At 44.1% G+C, this 27945-nt stretch overlaps 2 protein-coding genes across 8 annotated transcripts in view; both read right to left on the bottom strand.

Moving 5' to 3' along the window:
- Positions 1-834: 834 nt before the first annotated feature.
- On the bottom strand, positions 835-4882 carry fezf2 (FEZ family zinc finger 2). Of its 2 annotated transcripts, none has more exons than XM_062476827.1 (5): positions 4754-4882; positions 2852-3702; positions 2444-2578; positions 2189-2321; positions 835-1502 (listed from the first exon to the last, which is right to left on the bottom strand). In XM_062476827.1, exons 2-5 carry the CDS (start codon positions 3644-3646, stop codon positions 1243-1245), a joined length of 1323 nt encoding a protein of 440 aa, XP_062332811.1. In that variant the 5' UTR covers positions 3647-3702; positions 4754-4882; the 3' UTR covers positions 835-1242. The 2 variants fall into 2 exon arrangements, with proteins under 2 accessions (XP_062332811.1, XP_062332733.1); XM_062476749.1 differs by lacking the exon at positions 4754-4882 and adding an exon at positions 3984-4470.
- A 5171-nt stretch (positions 4883-10053) lies between these two features.
- Positions 10054-27945, bottom strand: part of cadpsa (Ca2+-dependent activator protein for secretion a) — a 76717-nt gene continuing 58825 nt past the window's right edge. For 5 of the 6 annotated variants that reach the window (XM_062470002.1, XM_062470011.1, XM_062470028.1 and 2 more), the window contains 7 exons: positions 27729-27876; positions 25990-26064; positions 25592-25675; positions 25247-25279; positions 23842-23949; positions 12909-13013; positions 10054-12177 (listed from right to left, as the gene is read on the bottom strand). In XM_062470002.1, coding sequence (XP_062325986.1) covers positions 12004-12177; positions 12909-13013; positions 23842-23949; positions 25247-25279; positions 25592-25675; positions 25990-26064; positions 27729-27876 — 727 coding nt within the window. In that variant the 3' untranslated portion in view covers positions 10054-12003. Of the gene's footprint in view, positions 12178-12908; positions 13014-23841; positions 23950-25246; positions 25280-25591; positions 25676-25989; positions 26065-26560; positions 26576-27728; positions 27877-27945 lie in introns of all 6 variants that reach the window. The other variant, XM_062469994.1, reaches the window with a different exon arrangement.

Here is a 27945-nt window from a genome sequence, read left to right as displayed (position 1 = left end):
CGTTGGCTGGGATTAATACAACAACATGACAAATTCAAATTTGTGGTTATCAGTGTGGATGAAAATGATAGACAATTGGAATGTGACAGTAGCCATAATTGATACTAAAAATATACGTGAATCTTCTCATTTCCTAGTATAAAAAGAAGAATTATGAAAAGTCTGCTATCTCCTTTTCAGAGTAGCTTGAGTGTGAATAGTGCATACACAGTAGTGGAGAGAGGTGAGCAGGCCACTCAACTGGAAATATTAGCCTTCTAACCGGTCAGAGCTTGGCGGGTAGGCTAATTACTAATTGCGTCGTAATTGGTAGACCAAGATTTGGGAGCACGCGCCCATCTCTCATCAGAATGTCTGTTAGCTTGCAAGGATAATATTGTTCCTGGAGCCGTGCGCGGCATACGTTCTGCTATATTAACACTGGCCAGATGAGGAGAGTGGAAACTGATGTGGCCGAATGCGCTATTATCCATATTCTAATGAACACGGCTTCATGCGCCAAAACTGCCCCTCGAGGGTGTTTAAATGATTAATGTAATTCGCTTTCAAGAGTCCATGTTACATCTAATAATTTGTACCATTATAGATATCAAGTGCACCAGTCGAATGCGTCTGTCAGAAGTAACAGAACCTTTTAAAAACTTCACACGTCATTGCTGCACAAGCCGCAGCCTATATTTATATTAAAATAGAGTTATATTTAGTACAGGCCATAGGCTACATAAATGAATAAATGTTTGGAAATCGAATCCAATGCCATGGCATACACATTTTCTGATCGAATTTCATATTCTAGAGTAATGACGCCAAAGATAAAACACTGTTAAATATCATTTTATTTTTCATAGCCTATTATTTACAATTCCGTTTTCACGCGTTAACAATGGCAATAGCGAAAGATGCTTGACATTATTTGTGCCAAGTATGGCTGTAGCCTACTCATTTTTAGATTCAATGTGGATAATTCAACACTTTGTCATTGTTCAAAAATTACAAGCATCGACGCATTGATCTAAATGTGCTTAAAATCTTTAAACAAGTAGGCCTAGTCTTTCCCGCTCAATTGTTTTGAGTTTTCATTCGTTTGATATCCCAAATAACGATGATCTATGTTTCATCGTGACAAAATGTAAACAAACAAACAAAAATAAACAGTTTTTACACTGGTGCAAACTCACAATAAAACAATCCCTTTAAGTGTATTATGATAAATTGCCCATCCCATGGAAAACAAATACTGGCTCAGCTTTGGAGTGCCCTGGATGTTTCGTTTGTTGCAGATAAACACGAAGAGTTATTATCATGCAGCTTTCGTATGTGTTTTTTCAAGTCAAAGTTCCTGCAAAAGCCTTTTCCGCAAGTCCCGCACGTGAAGGGCTTCTTGTCGTTATGCGTGTGCATGTGGAAGGTCAGATTGTATATCTGATGGAAGGCCTTGTTGCATATGGAACATTTGTACTGCTTCTCTCCGCTGTGTGTAAGTTTGTGGTTCTTGTAATTTCCTGAAATTGAGAAGAATGAATAATAATAATAAAAGTGAACAGTGAACAAGTGAACACAGATATAGACCAAAATGAAAACAAGGACAAAGGGGACACATTTTCCCCAAGGTCAGGAGTTCACAATTAAGTGAGTTGGCGCTTCATTCCCCGGCCTTCATTAATCAGAGCTTTGCATGTTGAAGTCAAAAAGTTGTCAAACTTTGTCAAAATCAAACGCAACAACAACTGAAAACTGTCGGATTGTAAACTCGGGAGAGGTCTGTCTATTGACCCATGGCAAATTTAAGAGTCTTGCAGGGAGAGTTAGTTAGTGTAAAGTGACATGTCCTATTTAGATTGGTCGCTTCAAGCTTAGAGGCCGCCTTTAACCACATTTGATCAATAATGTGGTATTTTACAATCCAAGACACAGAACATTGAATATATATGAGCGGTACTGAATTGTTGAGTTCAAATATTTACTTTCACTTATAGCCTAGATAGAACAAGGCTATTAGTGAACAATTGCAATATATTTTATATACTGATTTAATCAAGGGGTAGGCTAATTATAGTCTGGTGTGGCTTCGTTTTTAAAAGAGAAGGGATCAATTGATGCACTGAGGCTATGTGATGAATGCGTCTTCGGTGGTTTCATATAGAATAAAGCCTTGTGATATTAGCAGTAGACTAACACGGATTTTTACCTTTCTGGTGAAATCCTTTTCCACAGAATTCGCAGACGAAAGGTTTGTATCCGGCATGGATTCGTATGTGAGTGTTCAGTGTTGAGCTCCTGTTGAACGCCTTCCCACACTGGTTGCATTTATGAGGCTTTTCCTGCAACAAAATACATTTTCTCGTTTCACAATGTACCTCATAAAAATATTGATATTTGAATAATAATAATAATAATAATTGTAAGATAGGATAAGTACATTAGCTTGTAAAATATGTCTCACCTGCGTGTGGATAATTTTGTGTCTGCACAGCGTGCTGGCCTGACGGAACCCTTTCCCGCACACTTTGCAAACGAAGGGCCTCGCGCCTGTGTGCACTGGCATGTGTCGAGTCAAATTATAATGAGCATTAAATACCTGCAGAAAGAAGAATATCATGTTTTCGTTAAGCTATAAATACTGATGATTTCAATGTTTTATATATATATTTGTTATCATAATAGGCCTAATGTTGTGGAGTTGTAGCTTTATTGTGTTGTGGCTATTTTGCATGAATAGTCCTAATTGTTTAATGTTAGGCTATATATATATAAAAAAATAGCCTGGGCTATTTTAATGAATATAGGCTACAAAGACAATTGCGTGTAGCCAAATATTAGGATATAGGATACATGATATTGCTTAGGCTACCTTTCCACAAACTTCGCAAGTGAAGTTTTTCGGTTTCCCGTCGGTGGAGCTGTTGTTGAGCTTGCCGTGAGCTTTTACGCCGTTTTTTTCCGAGTTCAGGCTGTGGTTCTCCTTCACTATCTGGTCCAACTGACCAGGCAGATGCTCCTTGTGGGGATATTGTGGAGTGGGGAACTTCTCAACCGAAGCGCTGGCAAGTTTGGCGTTCTCTAGAAGTAAAAGTTTCTGGTGTGCTGAGAACGAAGCCTGAGCTTGCGAGTTGGCCAGAGCTGAGGAGAACAAGTGTCCTGATAACAGCTCAGACTGGTGGTATGCAGAGTCCAGGTAGTTGAAATAGTACAGAGACCCGTTAGTAGGCATAGCAACGGCTTGGTGGATGACTTGGGGCTTTATTACTCTAGTTCCTGGTATTATAGAGTGCTTCAAACCCGAGTCCCCTTTGCCACACATCCCACAATTAGCTTTGCACATTGCTGCAGGTGAACCGCATATCGTTCCTCTAAAATTAGCTTTCCAAAAATCGGAGTAGTTCATCAGCGCCTTGGCTTGAAGGTCGTAGCTAAAAGGTTGAATTGGGATCATACAAGGTATAGGTGAGCAGAGGCTTAGCATCTTTTTGCCCTCGGCAATCTCCAATCCTCGCCGGTCATCCAAACTTCCTTTCGGTTCCGAGGTCTTGGACATGATCCGGTCAATGGAAAAGGCCAACGCCTTTGGCGCGGTTGACGCTCCGTTCCTGCCGCTGTCAAGTCGTGGGCAAGACATCATGGTTTCCAAAGGAAGAGAACTTGCCATTTTGTAAACCTAGCTTGGTGTGAGCAGCAGCCTACCAGCCGACTTGTCCTCGGCTCCTGAGTTCCAGAAAAGACAGGACACACACATCAGTTTAATAAGCACCTTGGTATTACAATGTCACTCATTTGCATTCAAATGGCCATTCCCGGAACAATAGCATCCAGGGGTACCAGATTAATGCTCATTAACTAGTATACACAAAATTAACAGGACATTACAGAGCTCGTTAGAGAGAAGAAAAAGAAAAAAAACACCGAGTTAATTTCTATTCAGTAGCCTAGCCTACCTCGGAAAATCTGATTGTAAACTTAACGTCAGAGTCAATGTTAAAGTTTACCTTATTGTAAAAGCGACGGTAGATGTGTTCGTGGATAGCAGCGTGACTGCTCTGTCACATTTTGAAAGCGGACGTCCTCATCAGTGCTGGATCACTGTCTATTGCATTTAGCTGACATCACATGGACTAGCTCGTATCAGAGTGACATAGAAACGCCATCACAAGCCCTGTCCCTTCTCCCACCGCCCACTTATATACGACCACGGGGGTGGTATGTATGACAGTTATTACAGATTATTATTTATGTCTCCAAATCCAGTGCCTCTTGTCACCAGTCGCTTTGATAGCCTAGAAAAACAATATTTCACTAAATCCAAATTCAGCGTAGCCTACGGATTTAAAAATAATAATTATCTGGGCAATTGGATAATTTATTGGACAATCTAACAACATGACATGATATTCACAATAACATAAAGAGCATAATATCAATATGAATACTAGTTTTTTTTAATAGGTTTGGCTATTTATTATTAGGCCTACTACTACTGATACAAATATTTGTAGCTTAAATGTTTAAGTTTTAGTTAGGCTATCTAGTCGCAAAAATACATTCCAAGAAATTAAAAATATCTTACTATAAACCTGCTTCTAGCAGCCTGTGCTTAAACTACACTTAACATTTAACGACCACTAAGATTCATATTCAGATTGTTTAACCTGGTTAACAAAAAGGATTTTCGTTTCTCCGCTTTGACGAGACTCAATTTTCATTGAAAGTTCTTAATCCTTGAAGATGGAATAGTTTTTCCATGCTGGTTTATACTTACTATTTGTATAATTGAGAAGGTCCAATTTCCACCTGTTTAAGGAGCAGATTGCAAGAGCAGAACCTCCCTCGGATCCTATTAAACGTTTTTCCTCCTTCACCTATTCAGAAGAACCAATTTTCCTGAGCGATTCAGAGCTCAGCTCGGGGGGAAAAAACAGCTCTTTCACTTTTAACCACTAAAGCACTGCATGGAACCTGGTTTTGTGTTTTTCCGAAATAAAGGGAAGGATTAAAAGGGGAAAGAAAAGACTTAGCTTGGCCAGAGGTAGGCCTATAGCGAGAAATGAAAAGAGCTCTTTTTAAACCAGCATAGAAAGTTTGTTGGAATCCAGAGTTTTGTGTGCTTGCAACAATGACCAGTCACCCTCTCCTCTTTTTTCATAAGGACCAGCTTGAATTCATTTGTTTGCAGACGATTTCACCTGAGACGCACAACAAATTATATTTAAAAAAAGATTTCAAGAGAACTTTACAAGTTCAAACACACAATAAAAGCGCTTCTTCAAAACGTTTTTCTTTATTACATCGTTTGTTTGTAATGATTTTGACTACCCCATTATAACGTTTTCTTTGCTTCCCCCAGGGAATGTAAGAAATGAAGTGTACCGTAGACAAGTTTATTTGCATGTCCTCTCGATTATAACGTTGAATACACCAGTGGTGTTGGTCTTTTAGACAGCGGTCATATTGGAACGAATGTGTTGTGTGCTTTGTTGTAACTGGAAAATGTTCTTTGTGAGTTCTTTGTGAATGTGAGTCTTTTTAATAAATCGACATCCATGAAACGTGCTGATTTTAAATGTGTATATAGGCTATATAGACATTGCCAAATAAAGAAAAGTTAACCTGAGAAAACCTTAATGTGTAACTTGTCTTAAATCCCGTTACAACTGCAACTCGGCTCTGAAGGATTTAAACGAGTTCCACTAATTCCACTCATATGTAAATTATGTAACTACAATTTGAGTTTATTCAAGCACAATTACCGGCTCGTCCACACAATAAACATTGATCCTATTTCTGTGACCTCGGCTTCAAGTCGGCTAACACGTTCAGCAATTAGCTCGGGCATCGACTTAAAGGTCTTGCTCTTGTCTCGAGCTCGTTTACAAAGCTTTCACAGACTGCTAGATGTAGATCGCAAGCCAGCTGGAGACTTTGAATTCTCATAGATTATTTTGGTTGATTTGTACAATTATAGTGTAGTTGAAAGATCCTACATTTTACAATTTTTTAAATCAGAATGTATCACTTTAAAGAACTTCGCCTAATAGTCAATCAAACACAACTTTGCTTCACAGGTAATGCCGAATCTACAGGAGCCCGAGTTTCCTGGCTGACTTGCCTTTCAGAATTGGTCCTGACATTACAAATGATTGTAGAGAGAGTTTGTCTGTTCGGCTCAATAGCTGCACATTGTTTGTGTGCAGCTGTGCAATTGATGAGTAGTCAGTGGCTTTTAAAGCTTGGTCTGTAATGAATGGTTGCCAAGCATTTCCTCCTACCTCTGTTGCTATAAGAAGGCACATTTTCGTTGCAGGTCAAACCACACAACATCGCCTCTGCATGTGCTGAGTTGCTATTTGTGAACATGTACTCGGAGGTTCAGGGTGTAAACACTCTAATTATGGCATCATGATGAACCTCCACACACCTCCACTCCACGTGTTGCACACACCTCACTTATGACACGTATGTCTTGCAACATGCCAAGCTAGGCTCTACACTCACCCTCTGCATCACCCACCCTCTTTAATGATTTAATGTGTTGGTAAGAAAATAATGTATCAAATATGTCCATGCGTATGTTCTGATTATACCTATAGTGACAGGTCTACATCAACAACTCCTATATCTGTCATCGTGGCATTTCAAGAAAAATATTGAAATGCTTTGTGGACTGACAGCATATTCTGCTGGCAAAGTCGGTTGACAATAATAAATGATTCTAAAATGCATATGTGTACACTTTATACAGCAAGTAAAAAATGTGCACTGTAATTAATGGCAGCAGTTCCATTAAGTCAATGTCATGTGGCCTAATGCAGTGATATTCTAAGATCATCACTTGTTTCTGGGATGTATGATGTCTTCTCTGGTAAATTGTGTAACCTTTAGTATTTCATATTTATCTGAGAAGTCAGTTTGACAAGGCACATACTGGGAACCTGAGTACCCTGTTGTTACAGTGTTATTACACTGTTATACATTTGTTTATTACAATGTTGTTCCACTGTTGTTACACTTTTATTACACTATCATTACATTGTGATTACACTGTTGTTACACTGTTGCACAGTAGTTACTTATGTATATGTCAGAGCCCATACTTCTTTACTTTAACTTGAGTGAAAAGGTGTAGTCAGTACTTTTACAGTACACATTTTACAAGAGTTTTTTTTTAAACATGAGTATTTGTTCTTCTACTTGAGTGAAGGATGTGTGCACTTTTGGCATCTCTGACCCTAAAAAACAAAGATTGTAGGAAAAAAACTCAGTGGAAAACTTTGCCAAAGAAATGCCAACAAAGAGGAAAACATGGTCTGTCAAAGCGATGTGGCATTCTTCTGCCATGGACTGCAGCATTGACATTTTAATGTATTCCTGAGTGAGTCCTTTTGTCAGCCAGTGTTTGTGTCCTGAAGCCCTCCTGAGTTTTCTCAGTCTGTCAGATCTCCTGGCCCTCACCTGCCCCTCAGTACAGCCCACTCTGCCATGTGGCCTGTCTGTTTGCCTCTCTTCACCTACAGAACACTCAGGCACATGCACAGACGTGCACACTCGCATGCACAGAGGCAGGCGAGGTCAGAACATACAAACACCTGTGTCACTGTCTGTAGGTCACATGGAGGTTATGTTCAGAAAAAGCATGCACAGCTTGCTCACAACTCAATCCACAATTTCATTGGCAGTCTTTTAGCACACATTTATCTGCCCCTACCTTGTTCACCTCACACTCTCTTTGAAACATCAACTGGGGCACTTTACTCTAGGCCTTTTAAAGTCCCCCCAACTATTTCCCCTCCATGTATTTTTCTGACCCCTTACCCAAGTGCAGAGGTTCTTCATACAGTTGCTTCTGAACAGGCCATGTGTATAGAAAGTGTGAAGCCTTTGATGCTCTCAGAGCAGGGCTGGTGAATGGCAGCACAGGACAATAGTGAGGAGGTCTGAGAAAGAACTGAACATACAGGCCACCTGGGAGGCTGTGGGGCTGCTAATAGCTACCAGCCACTCTGCACAGACCCAGTCTGATCCGAGACGAAGACTAAGGTCCTCACAGCCACATCCTAAACATGACAAGTCAACAGGATTTACTTGAAGAGTAGAGATGCAGACCAGGGCCAGACCACGTGTCGGTTAATATTAAGAATGACCAGGTTGAAGTATACGTCCCTTTTGGTCCCGCAGTGAGTCACAGAGGAGCAGGTTGGGCCAGGCCTGAGGCTGCCAGGGACAGTCCCCAGCACAGAGGATAGGTCTGGTGCTGGTTTGCTTTATAGATTTTACGCATGAGCATTTAGCACTGGAGGCTAGACTAATGGACAGGTGTTTTGAAATGATTTAAATATATATATTTTTTAATCTGTTGTGTTTAGCGACAAAGAAATTCAGGTTCAGGGCATTTACTTGTGTGCATGTTGATGTGCTTGTGTGCGGTTATGCTTGATTGTCTGGCTTTGGTGGGAAGTGGCTTTTAGATTCACTTCCAGTTCAAAAGCATTAACATTGTATTTATGTCGTTTTAGTTTGGTCATAATTTCTCCTCATTCACAGACTTTAACAAAATTGTTTATATTATGTGCATTCTGTGATGAATATCATATTTGCTTAAAAGAGCTATGCTAAATAGAATTTGCAGTCTATGAGAGATTAAGTCCTAACACTGACATCATAACAATAGCAGGATCTGATTCTTAGTTTCTGACTGTGATACTGTTGATCCCCATATGGGATTTACTGTATGAAAATCAGACAGGACAAACTGTGATTTTCATCTATCTGTAATGCAACGTCCTAATGTCTTGACTGAACATTGTGTGAGATTGCTTTAAACTGTAAGCTACTCTTTTCATGGAAAAGATCTAAAATTAATCAGTGGGCTTGTTGTCCCTTCTTAAGGCTCAGATAAGAAGGTTGTGGTGGGGCACAAAAACATAAGAGGCTTTGAGACAGCCATTATTAAACGGATATGACATTTACCTGCTCTCACAAATGACTGGCAATCCCAACACTTCAGACACGCAAAGCAACAAACAAAAATAGCCATTTCACCCACCAAAACACAAGCCGGCCTCTAGCACCCCTACCACATTTGGTAATATATGGTCTCATGAATACATATCATGACTTTCTTTAAATAAAGGGGTAAACCAAATGTTTATATAACAGTTGTTATTTTTCTCATCATTCCATTTTCCTGTTGTCATCATCTTCACATATCCTGGCAGAAGAGGCATGCTGGGTTCGATATGGGCGAACAACTTGCTGTACACACTCCTTTTATTACCAGACTCCCCACTGCACTTCTAGTCTCTACCAGTGTTGAGACTTGGGCCAGTTCTTGCTGTGATGGTCAATTGGAGAATCTTATATTTGGATACCAATATCATTCCCACTTCGCAACCTGATTGAGGCTTAAAAACCAAAGCAGCTCAGATCGTGCCTGCGTAAATCTCCACTCCCATTAATCCGTCTCGGTGTCCTCTCTCGCACAAAATTGTTGCATTGTGACTGGATTTATGAGGAAATTAAATGTATGATATCCTGAGGCTGCTCACGTGGTATATTGGATGTGGAAATACAGCGTTTTTGTCATTGCTGTTGATTATTGCTATATCAGGGTGAGCGCAGCCTGCTGTAGAAACGCACAATTAGGTCAGCAACGCTGTCTCTCTCAGAGCGGTGCATTGTCGGTGCATTGCATCCTGTGCCCCCTAAGGAGGGAAAGGAAATAGTGTGGTGAGTTTAACTAGAATTACTGCAGGGATAAGAAGTCTTTCATTACTAAAGACCTCTTGTCTTTCATTCCTCAAATTCTGCCCAAGTAGCTAAGAAGAACATGTCAGAGGACCGACTCAGCTTTCAGATAGCATGGCACATCCTCCATGGCACATTCTCCTCCATGGCACATTCTCCTCCATGGCATGTTCTTCTCCATGGCACAATTCCGTATTCTTCACTGGAATGCGGTCATTGTCGCATGAGGAGCATTAATCATACTTATTGGAGATAAATAAATGCTGGTATATTATCATTTAAAGCAAGCAAACATAGATACATATGTGATACCAGTTTATTTATTTTGGGGAAGGCATAGGAATTGTCACATTAGTGCAGGAAGTACCTTGTTTCTTCTTAGTCCTGTACTCAAGTGAATTAGACTGAATATTGCACAGAAAAACTTGTTACATCAATTTGCACTTAAACTAACATTATGCAAATGAAAGCCATCCCCTGGGATACAGAGTCCCCATACATAACACTGAGGAATTCCTGTCATTGAGATACAGTTGAATTGTTTTGTATTTGTTTTGAGTCACCTCAATCCCTCCAAGCAGGCCCTAAATCTTGTTTTTCTCCTAAGAAGGATTTGTTTTTCTGACTTCTATGAAATAATTAAACTATCGCATCATCTTTTAATTTGTGACTTTATTATATTTAATCCCCCTGACTCAGTTTATATCTGTCATCTTGAGTCTGATTTGTTTTTTTGAAATCTTTTGAGAATAATTCTAATCATGTTGAGGAGATCTGGCTAAGGGCTGCTCTGCATAGCATCTTGGGCAATTCTTCCAATCTCCTTCTGGGCTGTAATAAAAACTCTAAAGATGAGAAATGGCCTAATCCAGGGCACTAATCTCTGACTCGCTTTCTTAAGAAACTGCTCTGGTTAGAGGGGTGGAAAGGGGGTGGGGGGGTTAAAAGGAGCATGCATATAAATATGTAGTTTGCCATAAGTACCGGATATTTACATCTTACAACACTGTGCAGACTGAGGACACCCCCGACTCTTGTTATTGACCTCACATCACTGACGATGTTTGTTCAAGACCCATTTAGACCTGTTTTGTTTTTACATAATACAATATTGACATATTTCTAATTTACAGACAATAACAAAAACAACATTTGTTTTTGCATGTTTATACAGTCAACTTTATTTTGATTCTATTGGGCACAGCTCATCCTTTTCAACTGAGGGGACTTGTAAGGTAGAAGCAATATGAGTCCACCGGTAACTCTACACACAGAACAACATTTCTGAGAAGAACATTTGGGAGAGGAAGTCAGTGTGTACCTGGGACATGCAGTAATTGCACACAGGGCCATGTACAGCTTGAGTATTTACAAACAACAACAACATTTTTCCACAATCCATTACAAAAAGGTGGAGACATATTAGATATGAGTTAAACTGTAGGTTACATACAGAAGTCACTTTCACTTGTTGTGTGGTTTGAATACATTGTGCTGTGCTACATAACAAAAAAAGAACATCATTTTTAAAATTTGATGTAAAAAAATTAAGAAAAATTAAGAAAAGAGAAAAGGACTAGAATACAAGATAAAGTATAACAATTAAACTACTGGAATATATTGCATCTTAAATAACAATTCATAAAAAAACGGTCAAATGTTTGGCCAGTGAGGGAAAATGTAATAGGAGTATTGAATCAAATAAAAGAAAAAAGTGTCTACCTTGATTATTCTAGTGAAGAGGGACATTAGGCAGTATTTCAACATAGATACAATTATGTTGTCAGTGGTTTGTTCCCATTAGGCAATAGACATTCCCCTTTTGACGGATAGACGGTAATTATCTTTTGCTCACAATGATGTTCTCTTACTGAACAGTAAACATTAAAAGAAGCACCTAGAAAGGTTAGCATCATACAGGGCACACCGAGCATTACTCCTAATCATGGTCATTGACAATGCAAACAAAACTGTTCTCCATATTGCTTAAGAACATTCAGAAATATCGAAGTTATAAATACCTACAATTTATATCGCTTAATTCTAAATATATTTTTCCCACAATTTTAAGACTAACAGCATGGAGAATCTTTTTTTTTTTTTTTTTTTTTAACCATTTCCTCCTGTACTGGTGTTTTAACTCTGACAGAGACAGATAACGGACCTAGAGTGATGTAATGGTGAGGACAGTTGGGACATGCATTGTTTCTCAGGCTCTCACAGACCCCCAGTGTCTGATGTGAGAATCTCCGTTCCCTTGATGTTGGTCTAGTTGTTGTCATCCTCCTCATCGCTGTCCTTCATGGAGATGCCCTGCATGCCTCCCTCCCTCACGGACGCAGTGGCCTCCTCCAGGGTGAGCCGGTTCCTCACCGTGTCATACATCTTGCTGTTCAGGGTGGAGTCTGGCACCCCCTGGAGCCGAAAGTCACGGTACTTTTTCTACGACAGCCAGAAAGCAGGCGTAAGGGTTAGAACTGCTTCCAAACTGGTGATGGAACTCGTTCCTCCGAGGCAAGTGTTAAAATGTACTTCATAAAGAAATAAACCCCTGACCGACGCAGTAAGCATCTCCTGCTCTGCATGTGAACCAACAGTGTGACATAGCTGTGACGTAGCTTGAATGGGATTTGAACAGAGACATGCTGTCTGCGTCAAGCAGGCTAACATAAATGGGAACATGAGACACGTCCACTACAGGACGTGTTAGGTCTGATCTCTTTGGACAGTAAGTGTCCCTCTCCATAGTAGCTGATGGTGGGACGATGTCTCCAGCTCCTCTGGTGTCCTCTCTTTTCTGATGAGCAGGAAGATGAGACGCACCCTGACAGGATCCGATACCGCTCACACACTACCAAACTAACACTGCAATATTAACACTGGCTCTGTGTCTTCCTGGCAGGGCTGTGCTCCACAGCCCGCCAACACAAAGCGGGTCACGGCTGCCTTCCTTTTAGGTCATGGCTCACAGTCAGGGAGAAATGATTCGAATGTAGATTGTTTTCAGACAGCAGCTTGATTATCAAGTTTGAGCTTGTCTGTATTATACCCACTGATAAACTGCAAAACGGATGTTGGGTGTGTTTAGGGTGTGGCTTTCAGGTACATGTGAAGTCCTTTCCTTTGAGACTGTGTGCTGTGGTGCTGGGGCATGTGTTCAGGGAACTTCTCACCTTGACCACTCTGATGAGGATCTTGAGCTGGTATACGTGGAGCTGAAGATCCATGCGGTCAGTGAGCCAGGTCCCCAGCAGGTTCATGGTGCTGGTGTACCATTGCTGGAACACACACAAACACAGTGCTCTCCAGCTAGGCACACAGTCACAGGACACACACACAATACACACCTACACACACACACACACGTCAACACCAGTCTCACTGACAAAGCCGTTCAGAAAAATAAGAGAATCAATCCTACCTAGATTTATTCTAGTGATTAAATGACATGAGAAAATGGGAGACTTCTTGTAAAATGTGTGTGAAAGCATCAGTTAATCATTTTGTGTTCTAAAAGAGAACCTGTGTGTTCTGCCAAGGAACATGTTGTTGGCATCCTGAACCACAATCAGACCTAATAATAACATTCTCTTCCTTTCAATCTTCATCTCTATAGCTCTCTTGCTCTCCCTTGTCTGTCTTCATACATCTCCAGCATTCCCCCTCTCTTTCAAAATGTCCCCTGGTTCCTCTCTCTCTCTCTCTCTCTCTCTCTCTCTCTCTCTCTCTCTCTCTCTCTCTCTCTCTCTCTCTCTCTCTCTCTCTCTCCGTCCCTCTCCCTCTCCCCCTCTGTCTTTCTCTGAGGGCAGGGAACTGGAGTCCTTCATCGCTAGCTACAGTTACAGCAGCTAGCCACAAGGCTTGAGATGTTTGTCTGTGAGGCCGGTCGGATTTCCCGTCTAATTGATTGGTAATGATCAAAGCAGGCTGATACTAATCAGATGAGACTGCCACTCAACGGTCAGAGCAGGGGAGAGAGGAGAGAGAGGGAAGAGGAGAGATAGGGGAGAAGGGGGGGGAGAGACTATCTGGGGGTGACCCTTGAGTTTGTTTGATTAAACTTGCATCACATGTTGGGCATTTTGGCTCTGCTACTAGCCTTGTTGGCATAAGTATATTTCCATAAATATTATATATGTCAATGTTATCTAATTTACTAATTCTAGAGCGCAATATCTGTTTTATCTCAGTTTCCCTCAGAGAACCTAGATGACGGAGACAATGACTCCAGCAGTTCAAGTAGAATCTAATGGACATCATCTGATGGGGTCTTTCCCGGTCAGAACTTCCACAGTGGACAGGGCCTTGTTATTCACCCTACAGTGTTTTAGCAGGGTAAGAGTACCACGCTAAGCTCTCCGGGGTGAATCACCGTGGTGACCTGGTGTGAGTAGCTCCGTGTCTGCTGCTCTGTGCCTGTGAAGGCAACGCCACGGCAGCAGGGATGTGATCTCGCCCCGAGCACGACCCCCCACCGGGAGGCCAGGCCTGGAGTGACTAGCTGCTCTCTCTCCCTGCTTTCCCCTCTCTCTCTGAACCTTTCCCTCCAAATGGTCTGCTTTCTGTGCCTCCCCACTCGTTATCCTCTCATGCTGACTACACAACCTTTGACCCCCCCTTCACACAACGACCCTACCATCAAGCTGGACCTACCTACCTTCATCTGCCGAGCCACACGGCCACACGGACATCTTCCAGCCTCTCTCCTTCACTGCTTGAGTCCCTCCGACCCCCTAAAAGCCAGCTCTCTTGCTAAAGAGCGTGATATCCTCGCAATGTTTCGTTCAGATGAGAAGTGAAGCGTTGTGAAATGCTTGTGTCTATCTGCAGGGAACTTGGAGGCTGACTTGGATGCCAGGCTTGTCAAATGAACAGTGATGGCACTCTCGCTTTGTTCCTCTAGGAAGACTAAAGCCTCTCTCTGAACAGACGAACACACCCCAGCTCTCTTTTTTAGGCTAGATCGGGATCAGCAGGGGACTAGCACTTGCTGACAGCCAAAACAAGCGTAATATGGCTCTGAATACATAATGCCATAACCCGACAGGGATCAAATCTGTGACATTCTAACGAGTTCCATCTGATAAGGGTCCGGATGGTTCAGGAGGATTTGGGGGGTTGGAGGGGTGGATGGAGGGGAGGGGGTGTACATCCAATTCTTGTAAGCAAGTGTGTAGGTAGGGACTGTAAATATATGTAGGGGGGGGAGGGGGGATTTCAACACACGTACGCACACCCACCCACATCCATCCTCCAACCTCCATAGAAACACACACCAAGAGGCACCGAGACGCAGACACCAACCGGCAAACATACATGAACATCTGCAGGTCCCATCCCCCTTGGAGTGAGAGCTGGGAGGCAGAACGACCTCCTGCCCTCCCAACACCATCCCTCCTACACCCCCACTTCCCCCCACTGCCACACACAACACCCCTCCTTGAACCCTGTGTTCACACCCATATCTGACATGTTACAGGAAGCCATAACGCCTGGCAGGGGGGAAACCAACAGAATTCAGTGCAAAATCTGCATACCCTTCCCATCCTGCCACCAGCACATATACACAGCCCCCTGTTCCCTATACAACATGTATACTATACTAAATTCACAATGGCATGGCTTAATAAGACAAAAAACTGACACTAACACCAGACGTGCCCCACAAGCAGACGCGATGACAAAGGCACGCACGCACACACGCACTGATTGAAAATGACACACCGGGGAAAACACACACACACACATCTACACTTACACACTTACACACCATGCTTCCTCTGTGGGTCCACACACCTGACGTGTGTGTGTGCCTCTCTTCTACAAGACGGGGCCAGAGGGCTGGTAAGGGGTCGGCTTAGGGCCTTTGTGTTGTCTCTAAAAAGCATGGAGAAGCAGGAATGCTAGAGGAGAGGCGGGCCCCTCCATGGGGGGTACAGGGGGATTACAAGCAACCTGTGACTCTGCCTCTTTCTGCCTTTGCTGCTGCTAATGTCTATGTGTGTGTGTTTGTGACAGACTGAGAACTTGTGTTCCAATGTAAGCTTTTGTTCATGTGTATTTATTGAGTAAAAAAAAAAAAAAAAAAAAAAGTCCCAGAGTGAGTTGTCGGAAATGTCTTCATCTTTTTCAAATTCTGGTCACTTGCACGGTTTTCTCTGGTTTTGTGTCTGTGTCTCTCCAAAGTGTGTTTTGGTGTCTACACCAGGCAGTGTGTCTTTGCCGGTGACTGAATGCGTGTTCATTTCATTGCTATGTTAGGGCCGTGTAGCATGCATGTGTGAGAGCTCTCCACAGACTGGGGCTGGTTGTTGCAGGGTGCCGAGTGTGTAGTAGATGTCCTGCTGGGACCCAGCTGTGTCTGCAATTAGCGGGAGGCATGGAATGATGATTGTTGCTGCGGCGATGCTAATGCAAAGTGACAGGCTTACTTCCAAAGGATAGAGAAGGCCGCTGTGTTTCACAGAGCCATAATGCACCACTTTTCCTTTTTAATACTCTCTCTCTTTCACTCACACACATGCCTGCGCACAAGCACACACACAACAAAATAAAATATGACTGTTACATACTGCACACATCCCCCCCTACACACACTCCACACCCAACACACACTCCACACCCAACACACCCAACACACACTCCACACCCAACACACCCAACACACACTCCACACAACAACAAAAAACATGTTGCCACTGAAGCCCCCACAAAATGAAAAACAAAACAATCCTCAAAAATCCATTAAGGACTGGTAGGCCGATCGAAGCCTCAACCTTTCTCCTGCACTCCCAGCCAGGGTGTCTGCACGGCTTTGTTAGTGATTTAAAAAGAGCTGTCCGTACTGCTATCCTGCCCCAGAGAGTGCAGGCCTCACTCTGGCAGCCAGGGCAGCTAAATTAGGCCCCCCAGCGGGCGGCTGAGCAGAGGACCTGAGGGTTGAGAAGTCTTTAAATCTGACTACAAGACATTATGCACTTACGACAAAGGGGCCGGCTAATCCTACCTGCTTGCTTTTCACCGCTACCGCTGGCCTATTATTGTGTGCTTTATAGCTCATGAGGGGAGGCCCATTGATGACGGAACTCAATTACCATAGTAACTCACACCGGTGACCCTCGGGCCCCCCCCACCTCCCCACACCCCCCCCTCAGCTATGCACCTCTCTCTCCCCCCCCCCCCCTCCCCCCTAAAAAAAGGAGGCCTGAGCTGGGAGCTGCTGTGCTGACCCCCAGAGGCAGTTCCTTTGACAGGAAACTGATGGGCAGAACCGCGGCCCTGCCACGCTGCGCCAGGCTCTTTAACACCAACACCACCACGGACCCTTCCATCCAGCCAACTCTCTGCCCAGCACTCTCTCTTTCTGTCAACAAGCTTTTCTACTATTTGAAAAAAAAACAAAAAAAACATGTGTAGTGTGTTGGGGGTGGGGAGGTTGTGAATAGCAGAATTGAAATAAAGTTTCGGTCTCAGCAAGCTTATGGACTTCAAACTGTTTTGATTGTGTCACTGGTACAAAGAGGAGCCCCGGATGACGATTCACACGCCTCAGCGCAGCCAGGAGAGGAACAAAACTCTCCCTGTGTGTGTCCAGCTAGCACTACATCTCCAAGATGCCTGCATAAGTCCTCTTAAGAGGTGTGATTGAGCTCCAGGCCAACAATGCACAGTGTGGATGTACACCCATACACAGGCCCCAATGCAAATGTGCATCATAGAAACGAGAGGGAACACATTTAGTCGTATCCAAGCTACATTCAGTGGCAGTCTGAGTCGGTCACAAAACGCCAGTCTCATTCCACGCATGAGTGTCAGCTAACTGATAACAGTGTCCAAATAAGGGACTACATTACAAAAACACAGGGTGAGGAGGAGAAAAAAACTAAGGAGGGAAAGAGCGTGTTGTGAGGAACTAAACGGCTGGAATTATAGTCTGCGTTGCGTCATTGAGTAAACACACAATAAGGGACAAAAAAGCTCAGTGGTGAAAAAGCTCCAGCTCAGGGCCTGAGCAAAGTGAGCCATTCTCCTCACAAAGGGCCGCTTAGAAGCAGATTGAGGGAGGCAGAAAGAAGGGTAAAACACTTGTGGGCTTCAGCCTCTATAGGGGGAGCGAAAATGGAATAAGCCAGCAAGCACTTGAGGGCCCCGCCGAGCACCTGAATGGGAAGGAGGGGCGGGGGGGGGGGGGGGCAGGGGGGCCACGGAAGGTGAATGGCCTGCCTTTTGGGACCAATTTGTCTCTTTTCACCCTGCTCCCCCTGCCTCCGCGCTGACAGATGTACAAAGAGGGCCCCGCGCTGAGCCACTCATCCACATGCACCAGCGAGCAGCTGTCACTTTTGTGGGGCAAGTTAATCAAACAAATGCCACCATACCTCCCTTTAGACAGAGAGGGAGCCAGAGATGAAGGAGCAGATGACAGAGGCTTTATTAGTGTGTTCACATGCATTCATGAGGTGTGAGAGTAGGCTGTGTATATGTGTGTGAGAGAGAGACAGAGAGTGTTTGTGTAAGTGCTTTTGTGCGCACGTACGTGTCTGTTGCCAAATCACTATAACCCTCAAAATCTCTCACTAACCTAAGCGACAACAGAAAAACATCCCCTTCTAACACCCATTTTTCCTGGTCTTGTTGTTCCTGGTCTGTTTCTGACGCTCCCCATGATGTTCCCCTAGCCCTGCCCTGGAGCGCTGCACTCTGCCACGGGGGGGATTTGGTTCACTGTGGAAGATCCCAGTGAAGCTGGACAGAGGGAAAACAAAGTGATCTCTCAGTAATTATAAAGACTCTAAGCTGCTTACAGACTTCATTAAAGGGAAGCGAAACCTTTTTAACTTGTTTTGAACAGTCACAACAGTCGTTGTGAGTCAACATCCAGAACCATACCTGCTCGTTCTCTCGGGTGACCTACTCTCCACGGCCCGCATGACCGTCTAAAGCCTCTTTCTACAATTGGTTTATTTCAACTTAAAGAGATTAATAACTGGTATGAAAAACAATAAGAGGACATTGAGGCAGTGTTGTGCTCATATCGATGTTCCGTGGCTTTTCATGGGACCAAAATATCTTTGTCTTTCTAATGACTCCACTGGCAGAATTCTGTAAACATGTTTGATTCCCTTTTTGTTGATCATTTCAACAAATCCAATTGACCAAGACTCTTTTAAAGTCAAAAGTAAATAACATGACTTCAAGGCCAACAAAAGGAATGTTATATAATAAAAAATAGCAACGTAAGCAGTAGGACATATTCCAATGAGTTACTTCATCCTGTATGATTGCTTTTTAACTGGGGAAAAAAACAGTTTGACCCTATCTTATTTAACAGACCCAACTCTGTAGACTTTCCTTAGATGTGAGTATTCTATCAATCTGCCACACAACAGCAAACAGCCACAGCTAGAGAGAGTGGGAGTCAGACAAGGACAGCTGCAGTTCTTCCCCCAGATCTCATCCTGGTTCACTCTCCTTCGTGGATGTTGGTGTCGGTGGCCTGGCCACCGCTTGCCTCAGCCCGCCACTGTTAACTTTCCGTGCCACACAAGCTCAAGTTGATTAAACTGTTCACTTGGAGTGGCAGTTCGTGACCGAGGCCTGCAAAGTGGTTAAGTGTCCCGGACAGTGAAGTGGTATGACAGCAGGTCTGTGACTCATTCTGTCTCATTCTCATCATCACCGCCGCCCCTGCCACCAGCACACGCCAGCAGCAACAGCAACAGCAGTGCAAAATCCCAATCTCAATCTTGCCTAAGCTCTTGTACCTCTAGCCCCTGGCACCTCCCCACCCCTGGCCCCTCCCCCTCCCTGGTCCGGCCAGTGGTGAACCAGTTTGCTGCGCTGCAGTGACAGAGAGAGAATCAGCGATTAAAAGCGCCTTAACTTTCGTCACAAAGTGCAATCTCGCTGTGAATCAGATAACTACCCAAGGTCAACGGAAATACTTCAAATCAATCAATGAGCCAGGCTCCTAATCCACCCGAGGCAGGGCAGATTAAGTGTATAATTGACTAGTGTAATCCCTCTATCTGTAGCCCAACCCTGGGGAGCCTAGCCTCGCCCAGTGCCTGGCATCATGCCCCCTGCTGACAGCACCCCCCCCCCCCCCCCCCCCCTCTATTCTGGCTGTTGGTGTGAGAGGAGGAGGCAAAGCAGGACGAGGCCACAGTGTATCAGTGCAGCGCTGGATTTGGCCATGGCTGAAGAGATGGCTTTTTTAATCAATGATCTCTGGGCCACCCGCATTAAGTCGATGAGCCCCTTCCACGTTAAGCACAGCTGTTTTAATCCTCATCTCTTCAGCTGTTCTTTCAAGAACCACCACAGAAGGAGGGGGGGGGAGCAAAACAAATGAATTATTCCTCGTCCACACCCCAACTCTGTTCCTGGCCTAACCTTTTCCTTGTCTTTCTGTTTGCCACGCCAGAGTGTAACAAACTTAGCGGTCTGACTCTGACATTCATTCCTTAGGTGGCTGTGCTTTGAGAGGGAAAAAAACCCCATTATTGTAATCTCTTCTAGTCATATAAACTTAACAATCAAAATAATCATTACTTATACAAATAATACTCCTTCACAGGAATTTAGAATAATACATACACCAATCCTTGTGCATGAAACAAGATCAGCTATCCCTGGAAACGGAGCCTGTAAAGGGTCAAACTAAGACATGTTTTAACAAGGCCCCCTGCCCTCCAACCTTTGTCTCAGCATGAGTTTTAGTCACGTGTTAATATGTCTCAAATCATAATTCATTCAATGGGGCACTGTTGTTTACTTACAATATTAACATTTGGGCCATATGGTCAGTCTCATGTCACAGAGCAAGCAAGGCCAAACACTGGCCTACTGATGCATATTCAAATTACTGGGACAAGTCATTGTAATCTGCTTATGACACTGACTTTCTTTGCCCATAATTAACTACTGGGTAGCCTTTGGACTACTGGTGATGAACTTACTTTCTAGCACACGCTTTTTATGACCAAACCCTGCACTTCACACAGGACATCATGAGGAACAATTGTCCCATAAGCCTGCAGATTTGGAACAGGACTGACTGTGTGGATTCGAACTGGACCTCTGACCTTGACCTGGATCTCTCTGAGACACCACACGTGTCCTCTGGCTGGCATGCAAGTCTGTTCACACCATTCCTATCAATGAAGTCTGGTCATAGACAGTTCTTTTAGACCAATTTTTTTTGTCTCAACGACCGTTGGGTTCATGTAGGCTGAAACAAAAGACTTCATTTGTCATTTGAATATGCTTTGAGTGGTTTGTAGAGGGATTCTTCTTTCAATCATCAGTAATGCTATTTAGTCATATTCACAAATCACTGGTGTTTATCAAGATGAAAAAAAGATTAAAATCTCATCACCTACACGTCCTCAGAATCTGGGTGTATGGATGGGTGGGATAACAATGATTATAGTATTTTTGTGTTTAATCCACCTTCATTGATTGGTTTAAGTTTTGGTGACTACTTGTTTATGCTGTTTTTATGGCATCGCTCAGATCTGGGTCAAATATTATTGTCCTATATTTACTGTATATGTGATATTATATTTATATGACAGAAATTACCAACATGTCTGAGTGCCTTCAGATGTGTTTGGAAAAGTAAAATATTTTTGTAATATTCATAATTTAAAATAATTATCTTTTTGTTGAAAAAATATTTTGACACACATTAATCCTCCTCTTTCTTAACTCTCACTCAGTTGTTCACTTCAATCAATCTTAGCGATCGATTCAACTTTTTTATAAATTAGCCCAGACCTCATGTTTATGCTTCTCTTATCTTTGGCAATGTAGTGAGGGTGCCTAAAAATGAGGTTTCCAAATAAATCAACCCTCTGTACTCAGACCCAAGTGCTGGTAAGTGTTAGGTAGGTAGAGCTGGGTGCCGGGGGGTAGGTGAGGACGGAGTAGGGGTAGGTGGGTATTGAGTAGGGGGTAGGTGGAGGGGACAGATGGCTGAGTGGTTAGGGAATCGGGATATTAATCAGAAGGTTGCCGGTTTCATTCCCGGCCGTACCAAATGATGTTGTGTCCTTGGGCAAGGCACTTCACCCTACTCGGGGGGAATGTCCCTGTACTTACTGTAATATAAATGTAATGTAGGTGGGGGTGGAGTAAGGGGCAGGTGGGTATTGAGAAGAAGGTAGGTCAGTGGGAGTGCCTGTGAGACTGTAGTGAGACCAGTAGTGATAGGGAGATGGGCCACGCTAGTAGATGCACACAGGAAGATTATTTGAATCATGGCGGAAGAACATGTGCTAAAACAATTCGGCATGAGAGATAAGTTTCATTTTAAAACGATACAATGTGGTGACGATTAAAAAGATGACGAAGAAAAACTGATAGAAGTGAACAATTGACACATGCGAAAACCAAAGGAGCTCCAACGCTTGCTGGATCAGAGAGCACTGCAGCAGAGGAACAGCAGCTAAGCCTCGCGCCTTCCGAGCAAGTGACAAGAAAAGCACAGCAGAGGAGAGTTGCGGAGTGTAGCGAGAGACACCTTCATACGCCACAGCATCGCCAGAGGCAGAGCAGATTGAGAGTGACACAGAAGTCCAGCAGGAGAGGCCTCTGCAGTAATCAGAGCAGAAATGCTCTTCTCAAGGGAGAGGATACATGGCACAGCAGCAGGTCACAAGCAGCAGAGAGAAACAAACGTAGAGAAGTGGACACTTGCCACAAGTCAGAGGAGAGGGGAGGCAAGTCACGCTAGTTAGATGAACCCCCCCAACACACACACACACACGCGCACACAGAAACAAACACACGCACACACAAACTAATCAGGCACAAGCAATCAGAAGTGTTTGCCTGAAGAAGCAGAGCTGACAGTTGGTTGACATGCATCACAAAGGATTATATAACCTGCATCATGTCCCTGGCGCTTCCTTAAGACAGTGTTCTCTTTTTTCATCCCGACATGTACCCTCACTCCTTCCCGCGTTCATGACATGTGATGCTGTGTGTCTCTTTCTTCCTTTCAATCTGTCTTAAGCCCTCGTAACAATAAGCCCCAGGTCAGAGAGGCTCCTTAAGGGAAAGATTTACTGAAGACACCCTCATTTACTGGAGCAGTTCCACAAAGGTTTAAAGTAAGGTTTGAGATGCAGAATTAATCCATAGAGTGGACAGTTAACTGTGTCCCGATTATATATGTGTGTATGATGTGTTTGTGTAAGACTATGGCTACACCAGATGATCTGGCTAGCAACGTGCAGGAGAAAAAAGAATTCCACCTAAGAACAGATGTATAAAACATTACATTTAGTCATTTATCAGACGCTCTTATCTTACAGTAAGTACAGGGACATTCCCCCGAGGCAAGTAGGGTGAAGTGCCTTGCCCAAGGACACAACGTCAGCTGGCATGACGTTGTGGCATGAGGGAATCAAACTGGCAACCTTCGGATTACTAGCCCGATTCCCTCACCGCTCAGCCACCTGACTCCCTATAAATGCCCCATAAATAAACTCCCATAAAATGTCAATCCAATCCGTGTTCTGCCGGCACTCTGAATGTACCACGACCCTGAGCTCTCCATATCCCTCTTCTGTTGACCTCTGGCCTCAACCTTTCATTTGGCTTTCAACAATGTGTACATCCAGAGCAAAAGTCTTAGCGAGTATGTGTGTGTGTGTGTGTGTGTGTGGGGGGGGGTGAGAGTGGGGGGTGGAGTAAAGATTGAATTAAGCCACCTTGCAGGGAATCAGGGGACCTTTTGTGCTGCCTTTAATTGATTAACTCTTGTTTGCTGACTCAAAGAGAGAACACTGCTTAAGATAATCCCTCCCCAAGATTTGTCTACGTTTCAGACAAACACATAGAAACAAAGAAAACAACATAGGGGAAGGCAGAGGCCAGGGCAGAGGCTGGGGCAGAGGCTGGGGCAGAGGCCGGGGCAGAGGCCAGGGCAGAGGCAGAGTTGTGAAAGCCAAGGCTCAGAAAGGGGGGGGGGAGACAGAAAGAAACAGAAAGAGAAAGAAGGAGAAAACGAAGTTTCAGTATAGGGGCTCTAAAATGTGACTTATCCCTCTGGGCCGACTGCTGGATCACATGTCAGGGAAGCACTGGTTTACTTACATCAAATAACCTTTCTATGTACACCTCCTCATTGACCTTATCACGCAGCATGTCCTGAGAGTGGCGCATGAATGTCACATAGCCGTCTGCAATGTCCATCCCTGGCTTCTGTAGCAAACAACACAAAGAGAAGCAGAGAGAGAGAGAGTGAGAAGGGATGAATGTTTCAAAAAGAGATATCATCTACAGACACTGGAGAAACCTGCGGGAAGAGCCTATCAGGAAGGTTTTCATGCGTTCCACAGGATTCATGTGACGCAGGTCGTCACTGGCTTTTATTGCATGTCTAGCAGCAAAACATGTGACCCAACATTCAAATGAAGTGCTAGCAAACTGTCTGAGTGAGAGGTTTCTATGTCAGGTGTTTCATTAGCACTAACATTAGTCCACATTGGCTGTGGCTGTCTTTTTCGGGGAACTTCCTGTCACTCCTCAGTTGCTGGCTAAGATTCAGATGTCCCAGTCTGGGCATGTGCAAAGGGAACAGAAGCGTCAGAGGTACACTACTTGTCTGAGGAGCAGATTTTTATGCCTGCTAATAAGAAATGGACATTCATTTAACCCTTGTGTTATCTTCGGGTCATTCTGACCCATCAGTCATTGTGGCCCACCGTTGTATTGCGACAACTTTACCTCATACAAAAAAGCATTTTCCTTTAACCGTCGGGCTGTGTCACACCCCCGTATCACGAAGGTTAAAAGGAAATGCTTTTTATTTGTTTTTGTATTGGGTAAAGTTGTCACAACACAACGATGGCTCGTTGTGAACCTTCGGGTCATGTGACCCGAAGGCAGCACAGGGGTTAAGAAGACCATACACAGTTACAAGAGCAACTCTAACTCTTTGTTTCTGTCTGTAACTCTCCCACTCTCATTTTCAGTCCTATCTGCCTCTTCCAATTCCAAACTAATTGTGCCCACCAATGTCATGTCAATCTTTAATCACCCTCTGATAAATATTGATTCCACTGACAAGGCCTTCATTTAAAAAGTGGCACGTTGGCAGTTAAATGCTCCTCCTGAGAAGTGGTGTTTAGAACAGACCCAGCTAGCATGCCCTAGCCCCCCCCCCAGCTAGCGTGCCAACCCCCCCCCCCCCCCCCCCCCAAATATGAAATATGACGACCATCTGGAAGTGAGACTTTGACAGGAAAATCATGGCGAAAAATGTGTGTTTTCACAGAAAGAATCAAGATCTGTGTGTGTGAGAGAGAGTGTGAGTGAGTGTGTGTTTATGTGTTTGACTGTCCGGTTGGTTGCCGTCTTTGGTCAAAATGAGGACTGTATTTTAACATTGGGAAGGAGGACAACATTACACACGTATGCATGCGCACACACACACACGCACACACACACACACGCACAAATGGTATTGAAGATAATAGAATATTATATTCTCACTTACTGGTACGTCCACATATTTTGAGGCAGCTTTCACCTTGAAATAAAGGGGGGAGAGAGAGCAAATGGAAAAGCAAGGCTTAGATGTCTGACTGTGTGTCCACTTTTCATGACAAAAGCTGCATAATAACCGTGTAGTGAATGAGTCGGTGGCAGAGGTAAAAGTGTCCCACCAGGACACAAAACTGTAAAAGTGCACTCTGAATCTAATCAGATTTCTCATACAATATCCAGAACACTTGTGGAAAGCGAGTAACTGCTGGATGTGTGTACTAAGACCACTCAGGGCATGTGTGATTGCATTCTGTAAACCTCAAGGTTGGGTGGGAGAGAAACAGAGCCGTCTTACTGTGAAAGAGAGGAAGGAGGAGAAGAGCGTGCCCTCGTCGTATCTGGATAGCTTGGCCAGGACACTCTCCAGGATGACCACAAACTGAGGACGGGAGGACGGAGAGGAGGACAAACAAGAGGAGCGACAGGGAGAGCAGTCAGTATTGATGATTACCTCGCGCGCCACATCAAGTGAGTCATGTCGATTTTCATAGTGAGATTCAAATAGGTAAATACATCTTTGTCACTGAAACAAAGCAAATTAATAGCCTGCTTAGACAACGTGATGATTGGTAATGATCAAGTCTGTTTTTGCTCTCCTCTGGTTGTGGAAATGGCAGTGGCGTATGTTTAGCTTCACCACCCTGATGCACTGCCAGTGAGTCAGTAGCGTCAGGTCAGTTGTCGTTGCAGTACCTTTGCTACCAGCACTGTCGTCATCTCCTTTACTGTTTCCTCAATCAGATTGTCGATTTGGGAGTGATACTGTCTCTGTGAGGAAATAAACAAGTCAGACCTGTCCAGCATCCCAACCATGATCACACATTAGAGAAGGTTAGGTGGGGGAAGGCTTGCGAGAGGCCAGTGTGTTAGTAGGCTAAAATCTCAGTATTTTAGGTATACTACATGTTTTTTGTTTCAGCTACAGTACGAAGAAGTATAATTAGTCCCCGATAGGAATCTCAACTGGGGGCTTTTCAGTGATGCAGTGTATTTCTTTATCCCAGCATGTACATGCATGGTGTAGTACAGTGAAGGGGCCTCTCATAATTAATTCAGCTCTGGTAATTGGAATCAGTCTTCAGATTCCTCAAATATGAGAACTCTCACTTCCAACCCCATGTATATTCAGTAGCATCTACACATATGCTAATGAAATGAAAACAATTCAAGTGTTGGAAGATGGGGGGGGTGGACTGCAATAAGGGCTAATTATACATTTGGGAACCAGGGGTGAGATTTCAATTGAATTGTTAGCCACACTTACCCAGTCTCTAACAAACTTTCACAAGACAGAGACAAAAGAAGCAAAAGAAAGCTAGAGGAACCATGGTGACAGTGAAGCAACACGGCAAACACACGTCAGAAGCCCATTCTCAACTTAAAGCACAGTTAGAAAACAAGGCAATCGCAGCAGATGGCAGTAAAACTAATGTAAGTGCGTGTACTGTGAGGAATAACATGTAAAAAATATATAGCATAATGATACGGTTGACACAGCAACAATGGCTGGAGTCAAGCACAGTGGATTCGGAGTGAGCTGAATTCAATCCATGCCACAAAAAAAATACAAATATTTTTCCAGAGAGAACTGGCAATGATTCTGAATGGATATTGATGTGTACGCAGAGTGCAGCATGCTCAGAAAAAAAATCCCTCTTCAGAGAAACTACTGCAGGGTACCCTGGCTCATAATATCCTTCAGAGCACTCAGTGACAATACTGTACAAACTGACAATGGCAGGGTTTCCCAGATTCGTTAAGAAGCTCTTAACGCTAAGAGCTTCTTAGGAACGTTCTAAGAAGCTCTTAGCGTTAAGAGCTTCTTAACGAATCTGGGAAACCCGGCCAATATCATTGCAATTGCATATCCCTCTTGAAATCTGGTTGCAGACCATCAGGGAGGCAGCGTGTGGACTGTGGGCAGCGCGGGGCTCAGCCCTGTGGCGTGTGGCTGGTGAGGACAGACAGAAGAGGAGAACACCAGTCTCTATCTCTCCCTCTCTCTACCTATCTCTCTCTCTCTCCCTTTCTCTCTCTCTCCCTTTCTCTCTCTCTCTCTCCCTCTCTCTCCCTGTCTCTCCCTCTCTCTCTTCCTCTCTCTCTCCCTCACTCCCCCCCCCTCTCTCTCTATTTCTCTCTCTCTCTCTATCCCCCCTCTCTCTCTCTCCCTCTCTCTCTCCCCCTCTCTCTCTCTCTCTTTCTCTCTCTCTCCCTCTCTCTCTCTCCCCCCCTCTCTCTCTATTTCTCTCCCTCTCTCTCTATCCCCCCCCTCTCTCTCTCTCTCTATCCCCCCCCCCCTCTCTCTCTCTCTCTCCCCCCCCCTCTCTCTCTCTCTCTCCCCCCCTCTCTCTCTCTCTCTCTCTCTCTCTCTCTCTCTCTCAGCCCCGTGGCGTGTGGCTGGTGAGGACAGACAGAAGAGGGGAACACCATACCTCCTGGCCCAGCTCCATGGCACACAGTTTGGCAGACTGGGCCTTGGCGTCCACCATCACGTTGAACATGGTGCAGATGGACTGAGGCACGCGGAAGTCAGTAGTCCGGCTGCTCTTCTGCAGCTTCGCCTCGAAGGCCACCCTCGTCCTGCGGAGAGATCGCACGCGCTAGTCCGGGTGTTTCCGTGACGGGCATCGCCGCATGATTACACAGCAG

Source organism: Osmerus eperlanus, chromosome 1 (genome assembly GCF_963692335.1).
Source record: "Osmerus eperlanus chromosome 1, fOsmEpe2.1, whole genome shotgun sequence".
NCBI classification, from domain to species: domain Eukaryota; kingdom Metazoa; phylum Chordata; class Actinopteri; order Osmeriformes; family Osmeridae; genus Osmerus; species Osmerus eperlanus.
The sequence above is the reverse complement of the archived record's forward strand: the minus strand, read 5'-3'. Positions and strand labels throughout refer to the sequence as shown.

Excerpts from the sequence above, each read along its gene's own strand:
- fezf2 (XM_062476827.1), bottom strand. The coding sequence starts at position 3,646 with ATGGCAAGTTCTCTTCCTTTGGAAACCATGATGTCTTGCCCACGACTT. Across the intron at positions 2,579-2,851 it reads CTTGCGAAGTTTGTGGAAAG|GTATTTAATGCTCATTATAA; the intron begins GTAGCCTAAGCA and ends TTCTTTCTGCAG. Across the intron at positions 1,503-2,188 it reads AAAAGGATTTCACCAGAAAG|GAAATTACAAGAACCACAAA; the intron begins GTAAAAATCCGT and ends TCTCAATTTCAG.